This window comes from Tympanuchus pallidicinctus, unplaced genomic scaffold, assembly GCF_026119805.1.
Source record: "Tympanuchus pallidicinctus isolate F22 unplaced genomic scaffold, pur_lepc_1.0 scaffold3, whole genome shotgun sequence".
Classification (NCBI taxonomy): domain Eukaryota; kingdom Metazoa; phylum Chordata; class Aves; order Galliformes; family Phasianidae; genus Tympanuchus; species Tympanuchus pallidicinctus.
This window is the reverse complement of record NW_026294747.1, coordinates 57093131-57117120: the sequence shown is the minus strand read 5'-3', so window position 1 is coordinate 57117120 and position 23990 is coordinate 57093131. Positions and strand designations below refer to the sequence as shown.

General features: G+C 55.4%; 1 protein-coding gene across 12 annotated transcripts in view; it reads left to right on the top strand.

The window, feature by feature from the left end:
- The first annotated feature begins 528 nt into the window (after nt 1-528).
- TRIM9 (tripartite motif containing 9) overlaps nt 529-23990 on the top strand; it is a 32968-nt gene continuing 9506 nt past the window's right edge. For 9 of the 12 annotated variants that reach the window (XM_052696568.1, XM_052696567.1, XM_052696566.1 and 6 more), the window contains exons 1-7: nt 529-1430; nt 14888-14983; nt 15341-15463; nt 19911-20021; nt 20711-20864; nt 22016-22173; nt 23618-23756. In XM_052696568.1, coding sequence (XP_052552528.1) covers nt 612-1430; nt 14888-14983; nt 15341-15463; nt 19911-20021; nt 20711-20864; nt 22016-22173; nt 23618-23756 — 1600 coding nt within the window. In that variant the 5' untranslated portion in view covers nt 529-611. The remainder of the gene's footprint in view (nt 1431-14887; nt 14984-15340; nt 15464-19910; nt 20022-20710; nt 20865-22015; nt 22174-23617; nt 23757-23990) is intronic. The other 3 variants (XM_052696569.1, XM_052696563.1, XM_052696559.1) reach the window with 1 other exon arrangement.

Here is a 23990-nt window from a genome sequence, read left to right as displayed (position 1 = left end):
CTGGGATGAAGGCTGGAGGGGATACGGGAGCGCATCCCGACCCCCAACTGCTGCCATTTCCCGGTGGGTCTTAGAGCCACCGCACCGTCGTGGTTTTTTTGCACGGCCCAGCATCCCGCCGCGCTCCCAGCGATATCTTCACGTTCGATCCCGATTTCTAATCGACGGCTCCCGCAGACAAAGCGAATCCTCCCGCAGGCTGCCGGGGTGCAGAAGGGGAGCGGGCAAACGACGGTGATAACATCACCGCCATCTTGGGGGCAACCCGCAGGGCTGGGCGGGGACGGAGGGCGGCCCGGGGGGCGGCGGGGCCATTCTCTAGGGTAAAACCGGGACTGCGGCGGAGGCGGCCTGCCGCCCCAGCGCCGACCCCGCAGCCCCGAGAACGGCCCCCCCCCGCGGCGCCAGCGGACGGACGGGAGGGGCAACCAATAGCGGCGCGGCGGCCTCCTCCCCGCTGTCAGCGGACCAATGAGAGGGCGCGGGGCGGGGAGGGGCGGGGCGAGGCGGGGCGGCGTGCGGGCGGCGGGCAGTCGGCGCCGGGACGCGGTGCTGTGCGGTGCGTTGTCGGGCAGTGCCGCGGCCGGCGCCGCGCGTCGCCTTTTCCCCTTATGGAAGAGATGGAAGAGGAGCTAAAATGCCCGGTGTGCGGCTCCTTCTACCGCGAGCCCATCATCCTGCCCTGCTCGCACAACCTGTGCCAGGCGTGCGCCCGCAACATCCTGGTGCAGACGCCGGATTCGGAATCCCCGCAGAGCCGCCGCGCGTCGGGTTCGGCCGTCTCCGACTACGACTACCTGGACCTGGATAAGATGAGCCTGTACAGCGAGGCGGACAGCGGCTACGGCTCCTACGGCGGCTTCGCCAGCGCTCCCACCACCCCGTGCCAGAAATCCCCCAACGGCGTGCGGGTTTTCCCTCCCGCCGCCCCGCCGCCCCCCGCCGCCTTGGCCCCTCCGCCTCCGCCGCCCCGCAACGCGTGCCTGACGTGCCCGCAGTGCCACCGCAGCCTGGTGCTGGACGAGCGCGGGCTGCGCGGCTTCCCCCGCAACCGGCTGCTGGAGGGCGTCATCGATCGCTACCAGCAGGGCCGGGCGGCGGCGCTGCGCTGCCAGCTGTGCGAGAAGGCGCCCAAAGAGGCGGCCGTCATGTGCGAGCAGTGCGACGTCTTCTACTGCGAGCCGTGCCGCCTGCGCTGCCATCCGCCCCGCGGCCCCCTGGCCAAACACCGCCTGGTGCCGCCCGCGCAGGGCCGCGTCGGCCGCCGTCTGAGCCCCCGCAAGATCTCCACGTGCACGGACCACGAGCTGGAGAACCACAGCATGTACTGCGTGCAGTGCAAGAGCCCCGTGTGCTACCAGTGCCTGGAGGAGGGCAAGCACTCCAGCCACGAGGTGAAGGCGCTGGGGGCCATGTGGAAGCTGCACAAGGTGAGGGGGCGCGGCGTGCGATCGCAGCGGGTTGGGTTGCGAGGGCTTTCGCGGCCCGCAGTCCCTCCCACCCCTGCCGTGGGCCGGGTGCCCCCCAGCTCGGGATGCCCACAGCGCATCCGTGGCCTTGGGTGCCTCCAGGTATGGGCTACCCACGGCTGTGAGCGGTGCCAGGGCCTCGCTGCGCTCTGAGTGAAGGATTTCCCCTTGGCATCTCAGGACTGGAGGTGATACCTGATGTTGCACCAGGTTGGGTACAGCGGTGCTGTGGTCGCACGGCTGCCCAGGGAGCGCTGGGGTCACTGCAGTGACCCGCTAAGCCCTGTCCCTGGTGATGATGGGTTGGCAGTTAGACTTGATGATCCTAGAGGTCTTTTCCGACCTCGTGGTTCAAAATCTGCCCTTTTCTATGAGTGGTTCACAACTAGAATCCTAGAATGGCCTGGGTTGCAAAAGACCACAATGCTCATCCAGTTCCAACGCCCTGCTGTGTGCAGGTCACCAACCAGCAGCCCAGGCTGCCCAGAGCCACATCCAGCCTGGCCTTGAATGCCTGCAGGGATGGGGCATCCACAGCCTCCTTGGGCAGTAAGGGCAAAGCCAACCTGCAGCACACTGATGATGAGAAAGGGCTGCCTGCCTCCTGCACACTGACTCATGGGGGGGAGGAGGAGGAGGAGGAGGGTGGCATCCCCTGAATGCTGATCAGCTCCGGAGTGCAGTCACTCCCACATAGGGCCCTGCTGGAGGAGAGGCTGCTGGAGCTGGGGGCAGAGCTGCCATGAGCACACAGCCCAGCCTGCACCAGCACTCACCTCCCCCTTTGTTAGGTGCAGATCCAGCACAGGTGATGGGCAGTGCTGTGTGCACTCAGCTGCTGCGGGGTCAGCCCTTGCGAGCCTGGTTAGCATGGCTTGTTCTGCAGGGAGCGCTTTGCCAATGCAGTACCTCACTGATGCTGCCAGGCATGGAGCTGCCGTGTTGCTGCTGCTGAGAGTTTCCATGCATCTACCTGAAAATCAGACTGCGAAGTCATGCCTGCCTTTCTGTGGGTAGTTGGTTTGGTTTGGGGATAGGACAGGGCCTGAATTCACTGCCGTTTCCCACTGCGTGTTTGTTGGGGGAGCGAAAAGAGTTCTGTTGGCATTAGATGTGACTTATTTATTTATTTGTTTATTTTAATTTGAAGGAATGATTTCACCTTCTGAGCTCAGGAGCGCTCCTTGAGATGCTGTGTAGTGAAACTGCCCAAGCTTTGGATGAGTTTGGCTGCGTCCTGGGTTAGGGCTGTGCATCCGGAGCCAACAGCCTGTGAATTGAAGCTGGAGCCTCTGGGTGTTTTGGGGAGCACGGCCCTTAGGCAGCAAGGCAAACCTGCAGGAGAGGTGGCTGCCCCTTTCTGCCCCACCTTCCTGCTGTTGTGAGTGCCTGTAACACAGTGAGGCACTGGCACAGGTTGCCCCAGGAGGCTGTGGATGCCCCATCCCTGCAGGCATTCAAGGCCAGGCTGGATGTGGCTCTGGGCAGCCTGGGCTGCTGGTTGGTGACCTGCACACAGCAGGGGTTGGAGCTGGATGAGCACTGTGCTCCTGTGCAACCCAGGCCGTGCTGTGGTTCTATGACCACCCACTACAGACCATGAGAAGGGGCAGAGGTGTCAGCTGTTGCCTTCTCTCTTATATCACAGTGCTCTGTGCAAAGTAATCCACAGTGCTCATTGTTTGTGACCTGAGATGAATGTGATTCTCACTGGAGCCCAGGTTGACCTGAACGTGGCTTGCTGGGCTGCTGCTCCATCAAATGTGTCAATGCAGGGTTGCCAGGCCTTGTCAATCACTGCTGAGTCAGCGGGTGGTCATAGCATCACAACATGGCCTGGGTTGCACAGGAGCACAGTGCTCATCCAGCTCCAACCCCTGCTGTGTGCAGGTCGCCAACCAGCAGCCCAGGCTGCCCAGAGCCACATCCAGCCTGGCCTTGAATGCCTGCAGGGATGGGGCATCCAAAGCCTCCTGGGGCAACCTGTGCCAGTGCCTCACCACCCTCTGGGTGAAAATGGGGTGGAGACCAAAGGGCTTTTAGCACAGCTTTTTGGGAGCTGCCTTGCTTTTCGCTTCCCTCTGAAAACAAAGATGATCATTTCAGAATAATCGGTGCTGAGACACGATGTCATACAAGGCAGGGAGGTCGGATTTCTAAGCTGGACATCCTCTCTGTTCCTATCTTCCCTTCAGGACAGCTGCTGGGAAGAGGGGTAAATGTTCAGCGAAGCAAAGAAGGAAACAGGTTTAATCTGAAGTGTCTGAGTTTCGTACACGTGTCACAGCTGTTTGGGTTTTGCCCTGGGAAGATGTGGTGCTGCTAGTCATGTCAGAAGCAGAAGCACAAGATGGAGCTGGCTCATGTATTCCTCACACATCTGAGTTCCTCTTGTGCTTGCATGGTGAGGGCAGGCCTGACAGCTTGCTGATGGTGAGAGAGGAAACCCCAAAATGAGGGAGCTGTTGGGATGGAAGGGATCTCACACCCCCTCAGCCCCAGAACTGTGCTCAGGTCGCTGATCCCTACAGCATCTCTGCACTCCTTGCAGCAGAGGCCGGCCCTGCTGGCTGTAGTTGCGTGCTGTTGAATTCGGCTGTGATGATGGTTAGCAGCTAATTAGCAGCTGTGTTACCTAGCCCCCAGCCCATGCACTGATGCAGCCAGGCTTAGAGGTGCAGGGGATCTCTGTGGATGCTAAGCCCGATTGCTTTGTACATGTGGGACAAACCAGAGGCTGGGAAACACTGCGTTGCCCTTTAGCTCCTGCCTGGGGAACAGTGGGCAGCAACAAGGAGGCAGTGTTATTCATCAGCCTGCCTGGTGCTCGTGGGAAACCCAAGGGATTGCTACCAGACAAAGGTCTGTTTGCATTTGGAAAAGGAAATATTTGCTGCTGAGATAGAAGCAGTGAGAATCCTTTATCTTTTACTATTGCGCTTTCCCAAGCCTTGCTCTGCTGTCCTGGATTCCCACTGCCTTCACTCTGTCTGCAGCACATCCATCCTCCTTTGGCCGTGCCATGCAGCTCCCTGCTGCTTTGTTCTCCTGTGGCCGGGAGCTGGGGGTGACAGCAGCTGCTCTGAAGTCAGAGGATGGCCAGCAATGTCACTGAGGTCAGTGGGTGTGCACAGCTTGTCAGTCACACAACCACAGAATGGCCCGGGTTGGAAGGGACCTCAAGGATCACGAAGCTCCAACCCCCCTGTGCCATGCAGGGCCACCAACCTCCACATTTCACAGCAGCCCAGGCTGCCCAGGGCCCCATCCAACCTGGCCTTCAACACCTCCAGGGATGGACGGGGCATCACAGCCTCTCTGGGCAGCTGTTCCAGCACCTCACCACTCTCACAGTAATGAACTTTCCCCCTGATCTCCATAAGTCCCAGTCCCAGATCTGGGAGTGATGCTGCCTTCTCACGTGAGCATTTATTTAGAAAACAGCTTTCAGTCAAGCAGCCCTTCCTGCTGTGCTTAACCTCAGTTAACGGAGGAACAAGCATCCAAGAATATCCCATTAATCAAAGGCAGTGTGGTACAGCAAGTTCTACAAGGCATTCTTGGAGCCAGCGCCGTGCTCGGTGCCAGGAGACGCCCGCTTAGGTATTTGCAAGGAAAATGGGCTCTGGGCCATCTTGGAGCAGGGGTAAATCTCTGTAGCTTTGTCAGTTCCAATGGGAAGCCCTGAAAATGAGGCTGTGGATGCCCCATCCCTGCAGGCATTCAAGGCCAGGCTGGATGTGGCTCTGGGCAGCCTGGGCTGCTGGTTGGCGACCTGCACACAGCAGGGCTTGGAGCTGGATGAGCGCTGTGCACCTGTGCAACCCAGGCCATGCTGTGATTCTATGAAATGCTCCAGGACTTGAGAGGACAGTGCTGTGCTGTGCTGTCTGTGCTTGGCCGTCCCAAAGACATCTCAGCACGTGGCTGGGGTCAGTCCTTCTCCCATGGAGTGATTCTTGTCCCTCTCTCCTGGAAAGAGGAGGTAAGGCAGAATGGCACCCAGGAGTCTCCTGTCAACGCAGCCCCAGCGTGAAAGGCCTCTGAATTAGCAATGGGAGCAAACGCTGAACCTGGTGTTAACGTGGCTTACAGGGACTTGAGCATGGGTCCCTCTGTGGCTCAGGCAGTGCTCTTTAGGAGGCTGTTTGACTCCTTTGCTTATGCTCTCGGGAGGAATATCCTCTTTCCTCCATCCCTGAAGGGAGTTCAAGGAGCTCTGCCTGCAGCTGTCCCCAAAACCTCACTTGAACCCTGTTTGTGTTTGACCCGGAGGTGCAGGCGGGTCGTGTGGCCCATCTGCTGTGAGAAGCAGTGCAGGTGGGTTTTGCTTTGAAACAACCTCCTTTCTGCAGAATGCTTAGCATCCTCCAGTCCTGCAGGGGTTTCTTGCTGCTTGGGTTCTCTCCAGTTAATGGCAGGAGACTCCCTGCTGCAGAGAGCAGGTAGGTTATAGCTGCAGAGCTATCATTAAGTGCTGGGAGCTTCCCTGGCCTGGGCAGCCCACAATGGGAGATGAGAGCACCCACATGTGATGTGCAGATGAGAAACATGCTGGCAGTGGGTAAAGGGCCCTTTGTGCTGCCCAGGGGCACAGCAGCCACACGTGCACCCCCAGCACTCGGTTATAGGGGCAGCTCACCCCTGCCTGCCTGCTCCTCTGAGCAGGGCTTTGAATGAGAGCTCTTGGGCATTGCACTGCTTAATGGCTTTGCAAAGCCGAGGTATTTTTGGAGGGGTTGTTTGTTGCACCACAAAATGCATTCCTGCTGTTTCAGCCCATCCCTGGGCGGGCAGGTGCCTTTCCAGGGTGGAAATGCCACCGTGGTTCTGCTGTGTTTGCAGTTAATGCTTTCCGCTGCTGCTTGGCTGGGAGCCTTGCAAGCAAGGGAGGGAAGGAAGGACAGGCCTGGGTAGCTTTGCTAATGAGCTGCTTTCCCCTTGTGTATTCAGAGCTAGTTGTAAGTCTAAATAAAAACACGATTCAGTCAAAATCTCCCAGCATCAAATCTGCAGCCCTAAGGAATAGGCCCTGGTGTAACTTGACCCCGTTGCCTTGCAATCTGAACAAGCTCCAGCTGATGTTCTGGAGTTATCTGGGGTGCTCACACTGTCCTCTGCTCCTCCCAAGGTGCGATGTGCAGCCACAGTGCTGGAGCTGGGACAGACCTGAGGTAGTTCCCTGCCCACACGGGGCACAGCAGGGACATCCAGGCTGCTAATTAAGAGTCAGGGCTGACGAGCTCCAGCAGATCACTGGGTTAATCCCACTAAACAAGATCTATTCAGCCATCACTGCAGGATGCCTTCTCCTCACCCCATATAACCAGCCCACGTTGGTCAGGCTACAGGCAGCCCCTGCTGGCACTCTGTGCTGAGTTTGCTCTCTGCACCCAGCAGCTCCTCTGCCACTCTCTCCAGTGTTTGCTTGCATCACCGCAGAGCTGGAGTGGAGCTCCTGATGTGCTGTGCGTTGCTGCTGTGAGCTGCCTGCCTTCATGCTCATAAAGATCAGCAAAGCACCTGGTCTGTTTCCCCAGGATCCTCACGTTCTGAGGGTGTTGGGAAAGATTTCTTTTCCCCTTACATCAAAACAGTGACTGAGAAAGAGCCCTTCACCCAAATGGGGTGAGTGCTGCTCTTCGGCTCTGGAAAACAAGAGGCTTCTCTGCCTGTAAAACCCATTGCACCAGGTCTCCCAAAACTCTTTGACATATATGTTTTCTTTTAAAGAAGTATTGAATCTATTGCTTCTTGGCCTTCTGTGGTGTGAAATGGCTCTTGTGGAAAGTTGGAATGCTGCAAAGCGTGGTCTGAGTTTGGAGATGCCTCCTGCTATCCTGAGCCTGGCTCTGTAACATCTTCTGTGCTTTAAAGCCATCTCTCATTGCCTCCTTCCCCTCCTCCTGTATGTAAAGAAGGTGAATTTCTGTGAAGGCACCAACGCTGACTCCAAACCCCTTTGGCTGTCTTTTCTTTAAGGTCTTGGGGTCACTCCTTTCTTTCCCTTAGGAAGGCAGTTACTGGAGCAAATGTGAATGATTCCCCCCTCCTTTCCCTTGGTATTTCCTGAATTCTTCACTTCATAAATAATCATAAATGATTCAGTGAGCCCATTAGCTGCTTTGCTCGTGGCACAGAGATGTATTGCCTGGCTCCAGCGAATGGAGATCCTTCAGTGCTGAGCACCGGGTCCCCTTTCCTCCTTTCTCTCTGACAGGTTCCTTATTACTTCCTAATTAGCTGAACATCCTTTCCTATTAAAGAATAATGTTTTCAAGGCATTCCTTAGCCCTGCTCTTGGTGAAATTCTGACTTATTCTTCCTCCTGTTTTATTAATGGCTGTGGGATCTTCTCATAACCCATCCAGTTTGTGTGGTTAGCCTTCCCAGTACCCACCCCTCCCCATGCCCTTCCTACTCATGTTGTCTTTGAGTGTTTTTATCATCCATACTGCTCTCTTTCTGCTTTATTTGCACTGAAAATCTTAGTGGGGCTCTCAAGAGGCTGCTTGAAATGCATCTTCCAAGTGCAAAGGGATGGACTTGCTGGAGAGCCCTTCTTGGATTGCATCAGGAGAACTGGGAGCTGCAATCCTTGGATGCTTCACACCTGTGTGCCTGTTGAACTCATACCTTTCCACCCCAACCTGTGCCTCTGCTGTGGGCCTGTCACATCTTAGGGCTGACAAATGCCCCCAGGCACATCCCAGCTGGGGGTAAGGAGCAGGGACTCCTGGTTGTGCTTAGGCTGGACGCAAGATTCTTCCCCACAAGTCCTATTCCCTCCTTATCCTGAAGCCTTGGTGATCCAGGCTGCTTTTTGGCTACCTGCAGCTGCACACATCACCTGGTTCCTATCCCAAATAGGAGTCATCCCAAACCCAGCCCCTCCAACATGGGATGCTCCCTGGCATGGAGGCTGGGGCTGCTGTGCAAGGTGAGGTCTGAGCTTCTGTGCTCTGAGTGCTACCCAAGCACCTGCTGCAGCAATGAGCATTGCCATCCTCCTGCTCTGGTGTCCATGGTGATGGGAATATCTCTACAGTGATGCTTCAAGGAAATAGGGAACCCTGCTCCTTGGACCTACCTGTTTGTCTGTCTTGTGTCTGCCCTTGGTTTTCTCCAGGAAGGACAATGTGCAGCCCAAGGGCTGACAGTGGCCTCATTGTCCCATGGAGCAGGAAGCAGCTGTGCCCCCCAATGGGCAGCAAGGTGGGAGCATCACCACTCGGGGACGTTCACAGAGAGCAAAGCTGCAGCCCCCAGGGCAGGGAGAGCTCCTCACCTCTCCCTGTGCTGCCTGCAGAAGGCTCCTGGCACAGGGCAAGGCAGCTGGTCTGGGGGAGCAGCGTGCTGTGCTGCTGCAGAGGGAAGGGGGGAAGCAGAAAGGCCAGTCGATCTGCCTGCATCTTTGACTTCATCCCCCCCCCCTCCGGTTCCTGCTGCTGTGTGATATCAGCAATCTTATTAAAAGCAGAAAATCAGTGATAATTAGCTCGTGTTCTGTTGCCAGTGAAACTGCAACTGCCAGTAAGGCAGCAATGTCCTGGCCTTGATGCTGCCTGAGCTGAGCAGCAGAGAGAAGGGGTTTGCTGCGTCCTTCAGGAACAGGTGAGGTTTGGGTGGGAGAGGAGATACCTGTGGTTGCTGTAGCTTAGCTGGGGAAGGCTGACTAGCACTGAGGCACGTTAGCTCGTCTTCAGATGAAGGATTCATTAGGAAGTGGCAGCAGATGGCTTGTCTGTGAGGGCACAGCACAGCCCTGCTTTGCGGAGATGCTCGGGGGATGTGAGTTGTCCCCATCGCAGGGAGGGCTTTTGTGCTGGGAGCCAAAGGGAACGAGATGCCATCTCCCATCTGTGCCTATGAAAACCTCCCTTCAGCAAAGCGTGTGAGTGCTTGCTGATGTTGGTCAGCAGCCAAAGAGGCACAGGGCTGTGAAATGAGGATCTGCTGATAAAGACAGGATCTCCCAAAGCCGGGCTGCCTGGCTCTGCTCAGCTCGGTGGGTTCTTACCTTGGGGCAAAGCCACATGGGGACCATCCTGGGTAGTATTTTGGGTTTGTTCAGCTCACTGCATCACTGTCCACCATTGTGGGACACAGCAGCCACCATCAGCAGGGTGGTGACGAGTGGCTGCTCTTCTCATTTGCATTTCTAGGCAATTAAATGTCAAAGCAAAGTCAAGATGTTGGCTAGCTGTCAAGCCTATTTATGGCCATACTGGGCTGCAGCACACAGATGGGTGTTGGAGGCTGTAGGACAAGACACAAGGATGGTCAGTGCTCATAGTGCAGAGGGGTGAATGACCCCATGGGGCTTGCAACCTGCTTTCTCAGATGCCCCTGCATTTGGGTTAGGAGAGGGAAAATTCATCGTCGGGGCGGTTAATCAGGTTTAAATTTAACTCCAACCAAAGTAATCAGATTTAAAGACTTAATGCAGTAATGGGATGGCAGAGCTTAAGTGCGAGTAACCATGGAGGCAGCTGAGGGAGGCGATAATTGGATTGAAGGCAAACGGGGCATCATTTTAAGGTGGAAAGCATCAGGGCTGCAGCGTGCACCTTGCTGGGTGTACGTGGTGCCCATAGGGCTGCTTGCTGCATAGAGGCACCAGGGGGAAAGGAAGGATGGCACTGGCCAGGTGGGAGCCTTATTCCCACCCCTGGGCCTGCTGTACCATGGGAAGGGGTACCTGAGGCTTGGAGGCTCATTCAGAGCAAAGGGAAAATGCTGCAAGGAGCAGTGACCTGAGGAGGGATCATGTGCTGCAGACATTAGCTGCTGAGCAGACCTCCCAGGAAATGCAGTGTCTGGCTTTATTAACTGCCTCGCTCTCTAATTAAGGCTGTGCAATGAGTTTATTACTCTTTAAAACAATAGTGAGGCTCTTGCAGTGGCTGCCTGAGAGGCAGAGGATCTTCCCTGGTGAGCTGCTTCCTTCTGACCTGCAGAGCCCTCCAGCAGGTGAGCTCTGCTGCCCTGATTCCATGCACCCCTCAGCCTCAGCTTCCCTCCCGGGTGCTCGTTCAGAGGTGGTGCTGTGTTGGTGGGGCTCTGAAGGAGGGCAGCATCCCCACGTACCTCCCTGTCTGGGCAGCAGCAAGTCGATGTCCTGCAGTTTCCCATCAGCACAGACTGATGTCAGTCCAGGGGAGGCCTCTTCCAGCAGGGCTCAGTGCGGCCACAGGGTGACCAAGCATCATGGAGCTGCACCCAGGCTAATTAGGCTGAGCACTGGGCGTGCTAACGAGGACACCAAGCTGCACTGTCTGGGTGTCTGCCCTGCTCTCACCTGGAGATGTTCAGTACCACCGCTTGGTGCCCCAAGCAGAACCCCGTGCACTGACCCCCTCCTCTGCCATTTTCTTGGCACGAGGGCACACTGAGCTCTCTGCTGGGTCCCTGCCCAACTCCTCTCTTGATTCCGGCCCCCAGCTCAGCTCGTTCCATCTCCCTGCTCCTATGCTAGCAGCAGCTGCAGCCAAATGCAGAGAAGCCATGCAGAAACTGTTCCCAGCAGGAGCATCCCTGTGCAGGTGAGGAGGGAATGACAAAAGTGTGCCGACATCCCCAGGAGGAGCAGTGCACAAGCATCACAGCCCACCACCAGGCTGCTCTCTGCCACGCAGCAAAGGGCATCCGACCTTCCTTTGTGTGTGAATGCAGCAAGAGATGTGCAAGATGGAGCCTCTCCAGCTTCTTCAGAGTGCAGTGTGCAAGCAGTGGTGTGGTGTGGCTGCTCTGTGCTGTGCAGGGGAGGGGAGGGAGCCTGGAGAAGTCATTGATCAGCTGCAGGTTGTCCTCAGCCTCTCACCAGCCTCATTCATCTCTGGAAGCATAGCAGCACTGACACAGCAAATGAGCCCAGTGCTTCCAGGGGGGTTGGAAATGCCACCAGCCTCACAAGAGCAGCTGTAGATCAGAGTGCTGGGCCACGAGTGGCTGGAATCAGCCATCATTACGGCTGCCTTGCTCAAGACAAGATCTGCCTTGGCTCCCCATTACAGGAGCTGTGCGTTGCTGCTGCTCTGGGAGGCACCAGCTTGCACCAGGATCTGGCCAGAGCGTCCCTGCTTCCTCCTGTTTGCCTCATGCAAACCAGATGGAGCTGCCCATACTTCCTCACCATCAGCCTGCTCTGCAGTGCCCAATATTTGGCCTTTTTTGGCTTTTCACCCTGCTTCTCCTTGGGATTTCTCAGGGATGTGCAGTAGGTTTTGCTGATGAAAAGCAAAGGTGATTTGTTGTCGAGTGTTAATGAAGCAAGACAGGAATTAATTGGCAATATCAAAGGGCTGTTGATAATATCTCGGTGCTCATTTCTTCTGCGTAAAAACCAAAGCAAGGACTGCATCCTGTATCAAAGCAGGGGCTGCACCTTCACCACATCACTCGGGCTGCTCACAGACCTCCTCTGATTCACACTGGGAAGCATAGGGTTGAGATGGGGACTCCCAGCAGGGACGGGGTGCTGTGCTGTTTTGCTGCAGGCCCAGGTTACTCATCACTGGTTTTGGCACAACGTTTAGGCGCATTAAAATCCAAGCAAAGAGCATAATTGCTGTTTTTACCCGGAGTGTCTGACTTCCAGCAGAGTGCCCAGCGCTGGCTGACGTGCAATTCCAGGGGCTGGCAACCAAGAGGCAGCAGGTGGTTTTCAAAACATGAGAAACCTGCTTTCAGAGAGGCTCCTGGCCCCGGGGCTGAGCGGAACACTGACCCCAGTCCCTTCCATGGGCAGACTCTGGGCAGCAGCTGCGGTGAGTCACTGTGCTAGCATGGATGGGCTGCCAGGCAGTGCCAGCATCACCAAGGTCTAAGTGGAAAATGCAAGAGACTCGGTGTTCCTCGCGGTGAGGCAGAGCAGTGCGTCTGCTCCACAGAGCAGGGCACCCTGGAGCCGTACAGGAGGCAGTGAAAGGGCTTCAGCGAGGTCATTGTGCTTGCAAAGAATATATTCCCTGTCTTATTTCCAGGCTGGAGCTTTTGAATCCCTTCTGCCTGCTGAGGAAATACACTGCCCCAGTGTCTGCCTGAACAAAGCCAGCGGCTGGGGCCATCTGTGCACACAGTGATGCTCCGGGCTTTGGCTCCTGGCTGCTGCTTGCAGTGTGCTGAATGTAGGTGGGCCAAACAGAGCAGGTATGGGCTGGCAGGGGGATAAGAAACAGCCCGACGAGCTGATAAGGCATCGAAGTCCAGTCTGCCAGAATTGATTTCTGCTCTGCACTACAGCACCCAGAGCTGCTTTGCCGTTCTTTTATCAACAAATAATTGGCTTTATCCAAACCTTAGCAGCTGGCAGGCAGCAGCCTGGCTTTGGGGCTTGCCACGGGGCTGCTGAGCATTAACATTCACATCTCATCCTCCTCTGCATCCCCCCCATAACTACAAAGAAGGAGGCGGGGGGTTGCTTCTTGCCTGCATTTTGCACCCAGGAGCTTTGCTCACAAAGCCAGCTCTGTGTGCTGGGTCAGACACACAGCAGTGGGGGCTGCACCCCTGGCCCTGCTTCCTCACCAGGGTCAGGATGCCGTGGCTGGAGCAGAAAGCCAATTAGCAGCTGTTTAGCTTCATCAACTTTCTGAGCGAATGCAAGTTTTAATTAAACATCCCATTTTAATTAGTCAGGCATCACGTACAGTAAGCTTGCCACAGGATTCGAAGGCTGTAGGTCCTGTGCCTTAATTAAAAGAATGAAGCACATGACTTCAGCTCCAGCATCTGTGGCAGCTCCTCATCCTTTCGGGGGTACGAGCAGAACACTGGGAGCAGATCTCTTCTTGCCTTGGCTCACTGTGCTGCTCTTCTAGCTCCCTCACCCCTCTGTGAGTGCCCCACTGCCCATATTGAGTCACACATGATGTGTGACAGCTCGTGTCCCAGCAGAGGATGTGCCAATGGAGGCTGTGTTAAGGCTGTGGGAGATGGGAAGGTGATCCAAGACAGCCAGCAAGGCTTCACCACGGGCAGATCCTGCGTGCTCATCCCTGATTTCCGACAGGAGGGAGTCAAAGCCCAACAGAAATCCCTTTGTCAGCCAAGCCTGGGAAGGGGGGCTATTAGTGAGCACAGAAAAGGGATGGATTCTCTCCTAAGTGCTCCAGGGACAGAGATTTAAATGCTTAACTCCCATTAATGCTAATGTGAATTACGGAGGTCTCCTCTCGCTGCTTTGAAACGAGAGCATCAGGAAAGCAGGCCAGCTATGTGGGAGAACAAATTCACTTGTTCTTAAGACCGTGCTGAATAGGATGTTTCTTCATTTGAAACTCATTCATTCTCCCACTGATGCTGGTTGTGGTGGGATGCTGCTCTGGTCACAGGGGACACCAGGGGATGTTGGAGGTTGGATATAGGGAGAAAATTGCTCTCCAAAGAGCAGTGCTGCAGTGGCACAGCTGCCCAGCAGCGGTGGGGTCACTGTGCCTGGAGGTGTTCCAGAGCTGTGGGGATGTGGCACTAAGGGATGTGGGCAGTGGCAGGGTGGAGTGGGCTGGGATGGGACTTGGGGATCTCGGAGGTCTTTTCCAGCCTGATTCTATGAATGTTGCAGCACACACTGGAGCACACTGGGTCTCCATCACCTTTCGTGTTCTGCTGAGGCACAGCAGTCCCAGAGCAGGCTTCCCAGCCCTGAGAAACCACAAGAATCCCCGGAGCTTTTCCCTGTCAGTCTGTTTCCATGCAGAGATGCACAAACACCACCTGCCCAATTCCCCCACACCTTGCTGCAAGCCTTCATCACCTCGTCCTCATCCTGCTCCCTGCTCACACCCATGCAAGCTGCTGCCTTCTTTTCTTAGGGCCAACCTGCGACTGCCTCGTGTGCCTGGTGATCCAACCCATCTCTGGAGCTTGGCTTTGCTCCAAGGGCAGTGGCCTTTCAGGAAGGCACCTGTAGGATTGACGGCCCCCACTCAGACATTTAATTTCTCCCTGACTTAGAATAACACGGAACCAGAAGGGCTTAGTTTTTTTCTGTCCCCCACAGCTATGAATCATGTTGTCACTGTGCCCACAGTGCTGCCCTTAATGAATACATTCAGGCATGCCTGCAAGTCCCCGTGCACATTCCCACACGCGCTCCGTTGTCATCTAGCATTAATTAACAATGTTTAATGGGCTAACTGCTCCGTGTCCCCAGCTGGGTGACTCTTGCCATGAGCAGCAGGGATGCAATGGGATTAAGAGCACAGTGGAAACACTTCCCTGTTAGGCATCTTCCTAAATCTGAGGGTGTTGATGATGGCTACCCCTCCTCTTCCCTTCCTTCTCCCAGGGCAACAGGACATCTCCTGCCCCAGGAAGGCAGTGCAGGGACCCCAGTCCATCCCCACCACACTCATGCCAGCTCCTGCAGCGAGTCTGGGACATGGAAATGATGCTACTTCTTCTTCCCCCTGCAGAGCCAGCTGTCCCAGGCCTTGAATGGGTTGTCAGACAGAGCCAAGGAGGCAAAAGAGTTCCTGGTGCAGCTCCGCAACATGGTGCAGCAAATCCAGGTACGGTGCTCAGCCCTTGCTGGGGGGATGAGCTGCTCTCTGGGATCTTCCACCCCATCTCCTCAGCTTGCTTTGGGGGATCCTCTCCGAAGGGGCCCCCAGTCAGCAGCTATCTCTTTTCATATGATCCTTCCCAAAACTGCTCCTCCCGAAGCTGAGTGATGCGGTGAGCAGACCTCACTCTGCCACAGGCAAATCCAAGGATGCTCACTGCTGCTCTCTTCGCCACGAGCCAGGGCTGTACATATGCTAACAGCGTGGATTTGTGTGCTGCCGTGGCTGTACACATCGAGATAACCCTAGTAGACCCCAGGAGGAAAGTCATGCTGTGATGCTTTGCTCTGCTCTGACCCACAGGAGAACAGCGTGGAGTTCGAAGCCTGCCTGGTGGCCCAATGTGACGCCCTCATCGATGCCCTCAACAGAAGGAAAGCCCAGCTGCTGTCCCGTGTCAACAAGGAGCACGAGCATAAGCTGAAGGTGAGCCCCAGGCTCAGAGGGCTTCCTGCAGGGCTGCCTCCAGAGCGGGGTGAGATGCGCTGCTGTTTGTTGGGCTTGCTGCAAAGCTGCTTCTCACATGCTCAGCTTGCTCTGATGGGTCCTGAGCAGAGTGCTGCTGCCTCCACGTAGTTCCCACTGCATTACTCTGTTGCTGCATCAATTAGAAGTGATTGGGTTGTTAGAGCCCTCTGTACAGTATCCAGAGGCTGTTAGGTGACCTTGTTTGTGTCCCACGTTGCTTCTGAGCTCCTGGTCTGATCCTGCAGGATGCAGTGCTGTGAGTTCTGCTGGTTTCAGCAGGAGCTGCAAAGAGCTGGGGCACCTGGGGCTGCGAGATGCCACTTTTGTCATCAGGCAGGAGCAGGAATCACTCTGTGTTCTGTTGTGCTTGATGAGCACCTCAGGGTGATTGTTTCACCCAGCAGTGAAACACTGGCACAGAGGGAGCTGAGCTGCACATCTCAGTGTGAGCATTGAGGTCAGCTGAAAATAGGCTGAGTTCTGCACACACCTCCTTTAGGCTCTCCCTCTCAAGCATTTCCATCATGTTCACTGTCCTACACTCTCTCCTCGCTGCTGCTTCTCCCCAGCCTCCCTCCAAAGCCCCCAGCAGGTTGGGCATTAGACTCTGATCCACAATTAAAACCCATGGGTCCAAAATAGGTCCATCCAAGCCTGGGAGTTGGACAATAGCAGCTTTGTGGGGCTGAACCCTGCATCAGGGCTTGCTGTCCAACAACAAGCACAGCCCAAATAGGCAGTGCCACGTTGCTGGCCTGTAGATACAGAGAGGACCCCTGTGCCTGCGGGATCTCTTTCACTCTTGCCCTTCAGGGCATGGTTAATTAAAGCATAAAACATTTTCTTGGCTCAGCACAAACTACAGAAGCCTTTCATATTTTGGCCAGGGGAAGAAATCTGCTTCCCACGGCTTGCTCATCCCATATTGCCTGTCCCCAGCACATTCATCCTGCCTCATCCACGCTTGTTACCGACTGGCCTTTGTCATTAGGCAGAAGCAGCCACACTGTGAGTGCACTTCCAGCCCCTGGGCTTCAGGCTGGGCTCTTAAATCAGCCCTCAAGTCTCCCTGCTTGGAGTACTGAGTTTAGCAGCCCCCTGAGCTGTGTGGGAAGGGATGCTGTGTGGCAGGAAGGGCTCCATGGAGTCAGCAGCATCACAGTGGCTGCTATTTAAAACCCAGGAGCTGCTCCCTTCTGCTTTGCAACCTGTGCAGCACTGGTCAGACTTTTTGCTTGAACTTATTAATTTTCCCTTCTAATTCCTGTGAATTAGGAGTGAACAAAAGCTGCTGATGTGACCCACCTGAGGGCAGCTGAGTCCTGCACTGTGAGATGTAACCTCAGTGGCTGAGACGTACAGCCCAGCTCAATGCATGTCCTGAGGCAGGGACAGAGAGGGTCTTGCCTGTGTTCATACATGGAGGTGTAGGCCTGCTGGGCACCTCCCTGCTTTTCTCCCTGCTCAAACAGGGTCCCCACCATGCTCTGTGACCCAGGGGATGAGGCTGCCTGGATCATCACTGCCTGGAGCAGCTTTTCCTTTGCCCCTCCAAGGAGCCCCCAGACAAAGACAGCACCTGCAGCCCCCAGCTGGGCAAGCATTGTGCCTGGAGCAGCTGCACCTCCCTGGTGTCACCAAGGCTGCAAAGGCTGGCACTGCCTGCAGGGGACGATGACAAAGCCTGCAGCTTTTGCTTGGAGGCTCTGTGGGGCTGAAAGCATTGCAAAGGGAACAGACATCCCTGCAGGGTGTTAGAAAAGACAGCATGCAGGGTGCCTGGTGGTGCATGGAGGGGCTGCCTCCAAGTGCCCCTGTGCTGTGTGCTCAGCCCATGGCTTTCTGTATGTTCTGCTGTACTGCTGGTCCCATGGGATGCCAGCAGTTGGGGTCAGTTCAGCTTCAGGACTGACCTACTTTAGCTTGACACACATTTCATGGAGACAGGCACCAGGCCAGGACTGCCCATGGGCCAACACTGATTGTGCCAAGGAATGAGCTTGGAAGGGACATCTCCCTGCTTTTCCCAAACCTCCCCTAAACTTAGATTCATAGTAAGAGCCAGGCTTTAAAAAATAGGATCTGGAGGAGCAGTGGGGACAGGTTTTAAACTCCATACCCAGGGCAGACCTTGTGTGTTCTGCTTCTCATGGATGGCTTTGGTTTCCAAAGGACTGATGTGTTCCCAAAGGAAGATGTCCTATGGCACAAGCACTGAGTATGGGACATGCATTCCTACAGGGTTGTCCCAGGTAGAAATAAGACACCTCTTGGAGCTTCAGCCCGTATCACAGGACATGTTGGCATCTCCAGGGATGAAGTGCTGCTCTGTGACCCTTCGTATGGCATGGCAGCCCCCAGCAGGGCTCATCCAGCCAAGGTTTGCGTGAGGCTGCATGCCTTGAAAAGCAGAAATCCAGCCAAGGGCTAAAAAGAGGAGGGAGGACGAGGAAGACAGGTAGAGCTGAGTGCAGATGCCTTCTAGGAGCTATATTAAAATGTAAATTATAGTTAATGTCATCTTGCAGGAGAGAAAAGCTCTGGAAATAAATTTCCTATTTTAAGGTAGTAAGGAGCTGCTGTGAGCACGCAGCAAACATCCTTTCTGCAGGCTGCAATTAGTAACCAGGTTCTGGCTGTTGCCTCCGTTGACATGCAGTGGAAAAAAAAGTGACAAAAGCAACCAGAAAGGAAATGTGTGGAGCTGCCCCAACCTCCTTGCCAGCTGAGCTGGTGCTCTGTGTCCCACAGGCCTTTTCCCAGAAGATGCCACCATTCAGTGCTTTCAGCAGAGCTTTGCAAACCATCCATTCTATGCTAACGCCAAGGCAGTTGGTGCTGCTGGCTGTCTGGTGAGCACTGCAAGCCTTCAGAGTCCTCCTAAAGCTGCATGGCTGCTTGCCTTGTTCCCTTGTACAAGTCAGAGGAGCTTCCAGTTTTTCCTTTTGGCTCTTAACATAAACCCCCATTATTTCGGTGTAATGAGGAGCTGAGATACCCCACCAAGTGGGGACAGCAGCAGAGGAGAACCACTGCAATTAATCTGCTGTTTCATGCTCTAGTTCTTCAGCTGAATAGGTTCTCAATCCCTGAACAGAATCACAGAGCTCCAGAAGGGCAGGAATGCTGCTGAGGGGCAGCCCTGGTGGGATGGATGTTCTGAAGCTGCTGGGACTCAATACACAGTGCAGCCAGAGCTGATTGTGCCCTATGGCAAGGAGCCTGAGCTGGGTTGTGAGCCTGATGGTGACCTCTCAGCCTGTCCCTAAGCATCCTCTCTCCAGTCAGCAGCGCTGTGAGCTTCGCTGGGATGGGAGCAGCGGGTGTTTGGCTCATTGCCTGCAAGCACAGACCGCCCTGCTGCTCCTGGTTGGGACCAGACCTCTGGTAGGGACCAGACATCAGGAATCAGCCTTGCTTGGATGGGAGGAGCCTGCTGGGGCTGACTGTGCAGCCAGGGAGCATCGCTCCCCAGCCTCGGTCCTCGCTGGGTGACCGCTGCTTGTCGGCAGCACACGTCGGGCTGCTGCTGACAGATGGCCATTCTGCTGGTAATGCTTCAAAAGCATCCTTTGGGGCAAGGAGGGGGCTGCAAATTCATTATGCTGCCCCAACCCGATGGAGATTTAAGCTGCAAAGAAGATAAGAAGATTGTTTTCCCAGTCCCATCTTTGGATTGGTTATCTGTGCCGGGGATGTGCTGGGGATACACAGCACGTCTTGCAGCTGGGAAACGCGGCGTCCAACCCTCTTGGTCAGGAAAATCCTCCAACACCCTTCGCTTTTTGGGATGGAGGACGGGGTGGGAGCTCCCCCTGCTGTCTCTGCAGCTCGGCACACGGTACGTGCTGCTGATGCTGCTGCTAACGATGCTGACGCGGCCCCAGCAAACAGCAAATCCCCCCCAAACCGAGAGCCAGCATTTCCCACTGCCTCACAGAAACAGATACATTGCCCCAAGCTGCAGAGCCGTTGATTCGTTTCTTCCTGCTAGGTGATTAAGCAGAGGTGATTAAATTATAATTAAGCAACACGTGATCTGATCGATTGCCCTGCAGGAGCTGTTGCCCCCCTCTGCAGCCCAGGTTTGCTGGCTGCAGGAGGCTGGCACGTGCCCAGGTTCACCTCCATCCCTTTGCCTAGCTCGCAGAGGAAGCACTCAGCACGGCTTATTTTATTGCTATCACTGTGCTGAAGATGGGGCTGTGATGTGTTCATTCCTCCTGAAGATACCAGACTGCCAGGTGTCGCTCCTGGCTCCAGCACAGCAGCCCAGCTGCACTGAGGATGGGAGGGCAGATGGAGGATGGAGTCAGTGAGCTGTCCTGTGTGTTCCCTGGAGGCTTTGTCCCCTTGCTATTGATCACGTCCATGTGCCAACGCTGCTCTCCTCGTGTCATTGCAGGTGGTGAGAGACCAGATTTCTCACTGCACGGTGAAGCTGCGGCAGACCACGGGGCTGATGGAGTACTGCCTGGAGGTCATCAAGGAGAACGACCCCAGCGGCTTCCTGCAGGTCAGGGCTCAGCTCCCAGGAGCAGTGGGAAGGCATTGCACAGCCAGAGCCCTGGGGTGCAGCACAGTCAGAGGAGATGCAGGGAGGGTGGTGTCTCCGGCTTTGCCAGCCCTAAAACCAAGGGCCAGACCCTCATCGTAGAGCCATAGAATGGCCTGGGTTGCACAGGAGCACAGTGCTCATCCAGCTCCAAGCCCTGCTGTGTGCAGGTCGCCAACCAGCAGCCCAGGCTGCCCAGAGCCACATCCAGCCTGGCCTTGAATGCCTGCAGGGATGGGGCATACACAGCCTCCTTGGGCAACCTGTGCCAGTGCCTCACCACCCTCTGGCTCCAAAACTTCCTCCTCATATCCAACCCAAACCTCCCCTGTCTCACTTTAAAACCATTCCCCTTGTCCCATCACCACCCACCCTCACAAACAGCCGTTCTCCTGTTTATCCACTCCCTTCAAGTACTGGAAGGCCACCATGAGGTCTCCCCAGAGCTCTCCCAGAGTTGGATGGAGAGGAATCCAGTGAGGGCAGTCATAGAGCCGTGCACATGGGCAGGAATGACCACCAAAAAAACTCCAGCAGTCGGAGCCAGAGGTGGCAGCCTGGAAAGCACAGGGAAGGGGAACAGTGGGGTGGGGATGAGGCTCGGCATGCCCACGTTGCCCTCGTTAGCTGAGGCTGCTCCCTGCCACCAGATCTCCGACGCTCTCATCAGAAGAGTGCATTTAACAGAGGACCAGTGGGGAAAAGGGACGCTCACACCCCGCATGACCACGGACTTTGACCTGAACCTTGACAACGGCCCCCTCCTGCAGTCCATCCATCAGCTCGACTTCGTGCAGATGAAAGGTAAGGTTATTCCTCTGCTGTGCTGGGTGCTTCTGTGCGACTCAGCACAGGTGAGGGGCAGCAGAGAAGAGGTTCCCATCCCTACCAACAAACAGAGTTTGGAAGGTTGGGGCTCAGCCTGGCTTCACCAGGCCTCTGGGTCAAACTTGCTTCTGTTTCTCAATGGTAAAATGCAGATAATGGCTGTCCCTTCACTCCCCATTGTGAGTTTTAGGGCTCTTTTTGGGAGCAGAGGACAGTCCTGTAACAGCTGTGTCCCACTGCAGCACCCACAGACAGAGCAGGACTGGGGCCAGCTTTGCACCGTGCAGGTGCACATATGCAGTGTGATGAGACCTTCCAAGAGAGGGCCTTTGATACTCATTTAAGACAGCCAGCTCCTGTTTTCCATCTGGGTGGCCCTGGCAGCAGTGGCAGCACTCCTTCAGTCCCCAGGTGTTGGGATCGCTGTGGGTCAGACACCACAGGAGATCTTTGGCTCAGCTCCACGCAGTGAGATGGATGAAATTCTGCTTTTAAGAATGAGTAGAAGCTATTTTTCTCAAGGGGCATCCCTCAATCCTGCTGGCACTACCAGCACGGCTGCTGCTGCCATGGCTGTACCAGGAGGCCTCGCTGCACTCTGCTACAGGTCCAGCCCAAGGCATGGAGGAGTCACAGCAGGATGTGGTGAATGGGGAACCTTTGCTGTTGAGTCCATCTTCCCTCCCAAACATCTGTGGCCTCTCCACGTCTTGTCTGGGTTCTCCACTTCTTCTCTCCCACTGGCCCCAATCAATTTTGAGGGAAGAGCGTGGAGTGTGAGTGGTTCAGATTTGGGAAGGCTCTGCGTGGGACACCGTGGGAGGACCCTGAGCCTTTTTTTGGCAGATTGAGGCCATCATTCCCTGAAACAGCATCACTGGGCAATGCTCATCTCTTCTTTGCAGAGTCCTTCAATTCGTGCCATATCCTCCCATGTAAAGAGAAATCCAATCTATTCTGCAAAGCCCGGCAGTTGCTGGTATCTGTGGCTCTGGCATCACTTTTGCAGAGCTGCCTTGGCCCTGGGGCAGTGGGTGCATCCTCCATCCTCCAGCTGCACATGCACGGCTCTGCCCCACTCCTCCCCATTGGTGCTAGCAGTCAAGGTCACCCTAATTTGTGTTTAGTTTCCTCCCCAGTGCCGGCCCCCCCAATCCTGCAGCTGGAGGAATGCTGCACCCACAACAACAGTGCCACGCTGTCCTGGAAGCAGCCCCCCTTGTCGACGGTGCAGGTGGAAGGCTACATCCTGGAGCTCGACGATGGCAATGGAGGGCAGTTCAGGGTAAGTGCTGGGGGCACAGAGCCAGCCCTATGGCACAGCACGGCCATAAAGCAACCAGCAAGCTCCCCAGGTCCTTGCAGGCACTTTCCTGCCCTGCAACCATGAGACTTGCCCAAGGAAACCAGTGGTGCAGACAAGCCACAAGGGTTTTCTGGGGGCTGGGGTTACTTGAAGGGGTAGAAATAGCTTTCTAGTGACCAATATGACTTGCAAATGTGAAAGACCAGTTTGTAGCTCTGTCTTTTTTAGGTTGCTTGAATATTTCCTGCAAGGTATGCTAATTGCCCTGAAAGTCTCCCAGCTTGCCAGCTGCCAGCAAGCAGAGGTGTTCAAGGCCTGAAGGCTTTTAAATTGCTGTAATTACACAATTAAAATATGATTTTGCTCTGATCCGACACGCTGATAATTACCCATTTGCTGTGACTGCCCATCATCATTTCTCAGTACATCCCTGAGAAACTCAGCTGGGCAGGAGCCAGAGCAAAGTCAGGGCAGGAACCCTCACCCAGAGGGTGGTGAGGCACTGGCACAGGTTGCCCAAGGAGGCTGTGGATGCCCCATCCCTGCAGGCATTCAAGGTCAGGCTGGATGTGGCTCTGGGCAGCCTGGGCTGCTGGTTGGTGACCTGCACACAGCAGGGGTTGGAGCTGGATGAGCACTGTGCTCCTGTGCAACCCAGGCCATGCTGTGATTCTGTGATTCTATGAAAGGGAGCCTGCAGGCTGTCCTATGAGCCTTGGGGACAGACACACACCTGGGAAAGCAGGGCTCAGCTTCAAATACTGCCTCTTCAAACAGCATCACAGGAAGGTTGGAGTGAGAGCAGGGCAGCAGAGCTTCCCCATGCAGGTGTGCTTCCCAAGCAGAGCCTCCATCCACACCATGAAAAATGGAGCTCAGCTGTGGGATCTGCTAATTACAAGTCAGTGCTTTGTGAGCCAGGTGTTTCAGTAGCCTGTAGACATGTTTGCTGTCAGCTTACACAGCCCTGTTGCTTTGAACAGGAGCAGAAGCATGACACGATGGTGAGTCAGCACCACATGGGCGAAATCACTTTGTTTTCTTTCAAGGAACACTTTGATCCTGCCATCCAGGAGCATGCAAAATTGTTTTCTGTAAGGTTTTTTCTGTGTCCTAGGCTCTCTGTGTTAATTCATCTCTCTGGCAGGTTTCCTCTGGGATTCAGTGGGAGCTTAGCTAGGACTGATGCTTTACAAGTTGGTCCAACGTGAATAGTGTGTCTTTTCCCTGTAGAAATTGTACATTAGTGTCAAGGAACAAAGCACAGAGTCATTCAGCTCGGCTTTAGCAATATGCATGCCCATAAAGCTGCTCCATGCAGCATGGAGTAACAGGAGCAGGTGGGCTGCTCCCACCCCTGGCGTTGGATGCTCCGGGCACTGCCACCCCTGCTAACTAATCCCCAGCTGTGCTTGCTCTGCAGGAGGTGTATGTGGGCAAGGAAACCATGTGCACAGTGGACGGGCTTCACTTCAACAGCACTTACAGCGCCCGTGTGAAAGCCTTCAACAAAACAGGAGTCAGCCCCTACAGCAAGACCCTGGTGCTGCAGACATCCGAAGGTAAGGCACGGCCACAGCCCCAGCCCTGTGCGCCCGGCTGCTGCTCATACACACACGTGGGGCACATCACCACCACAGGCTTGGCACTGCCATACTGGGAATTCCACGCTCGCTGGGTCTCTGGTGTCTGAGCAGCCATGGCAAGGAGACAGCACTGAGGGGAGGAGGAAGGGCTGTGTCAGGAGCCTGGAGCGGCGCCCGCAATGCTCTCTCATCCCCTTTCCTTTGCAGAAG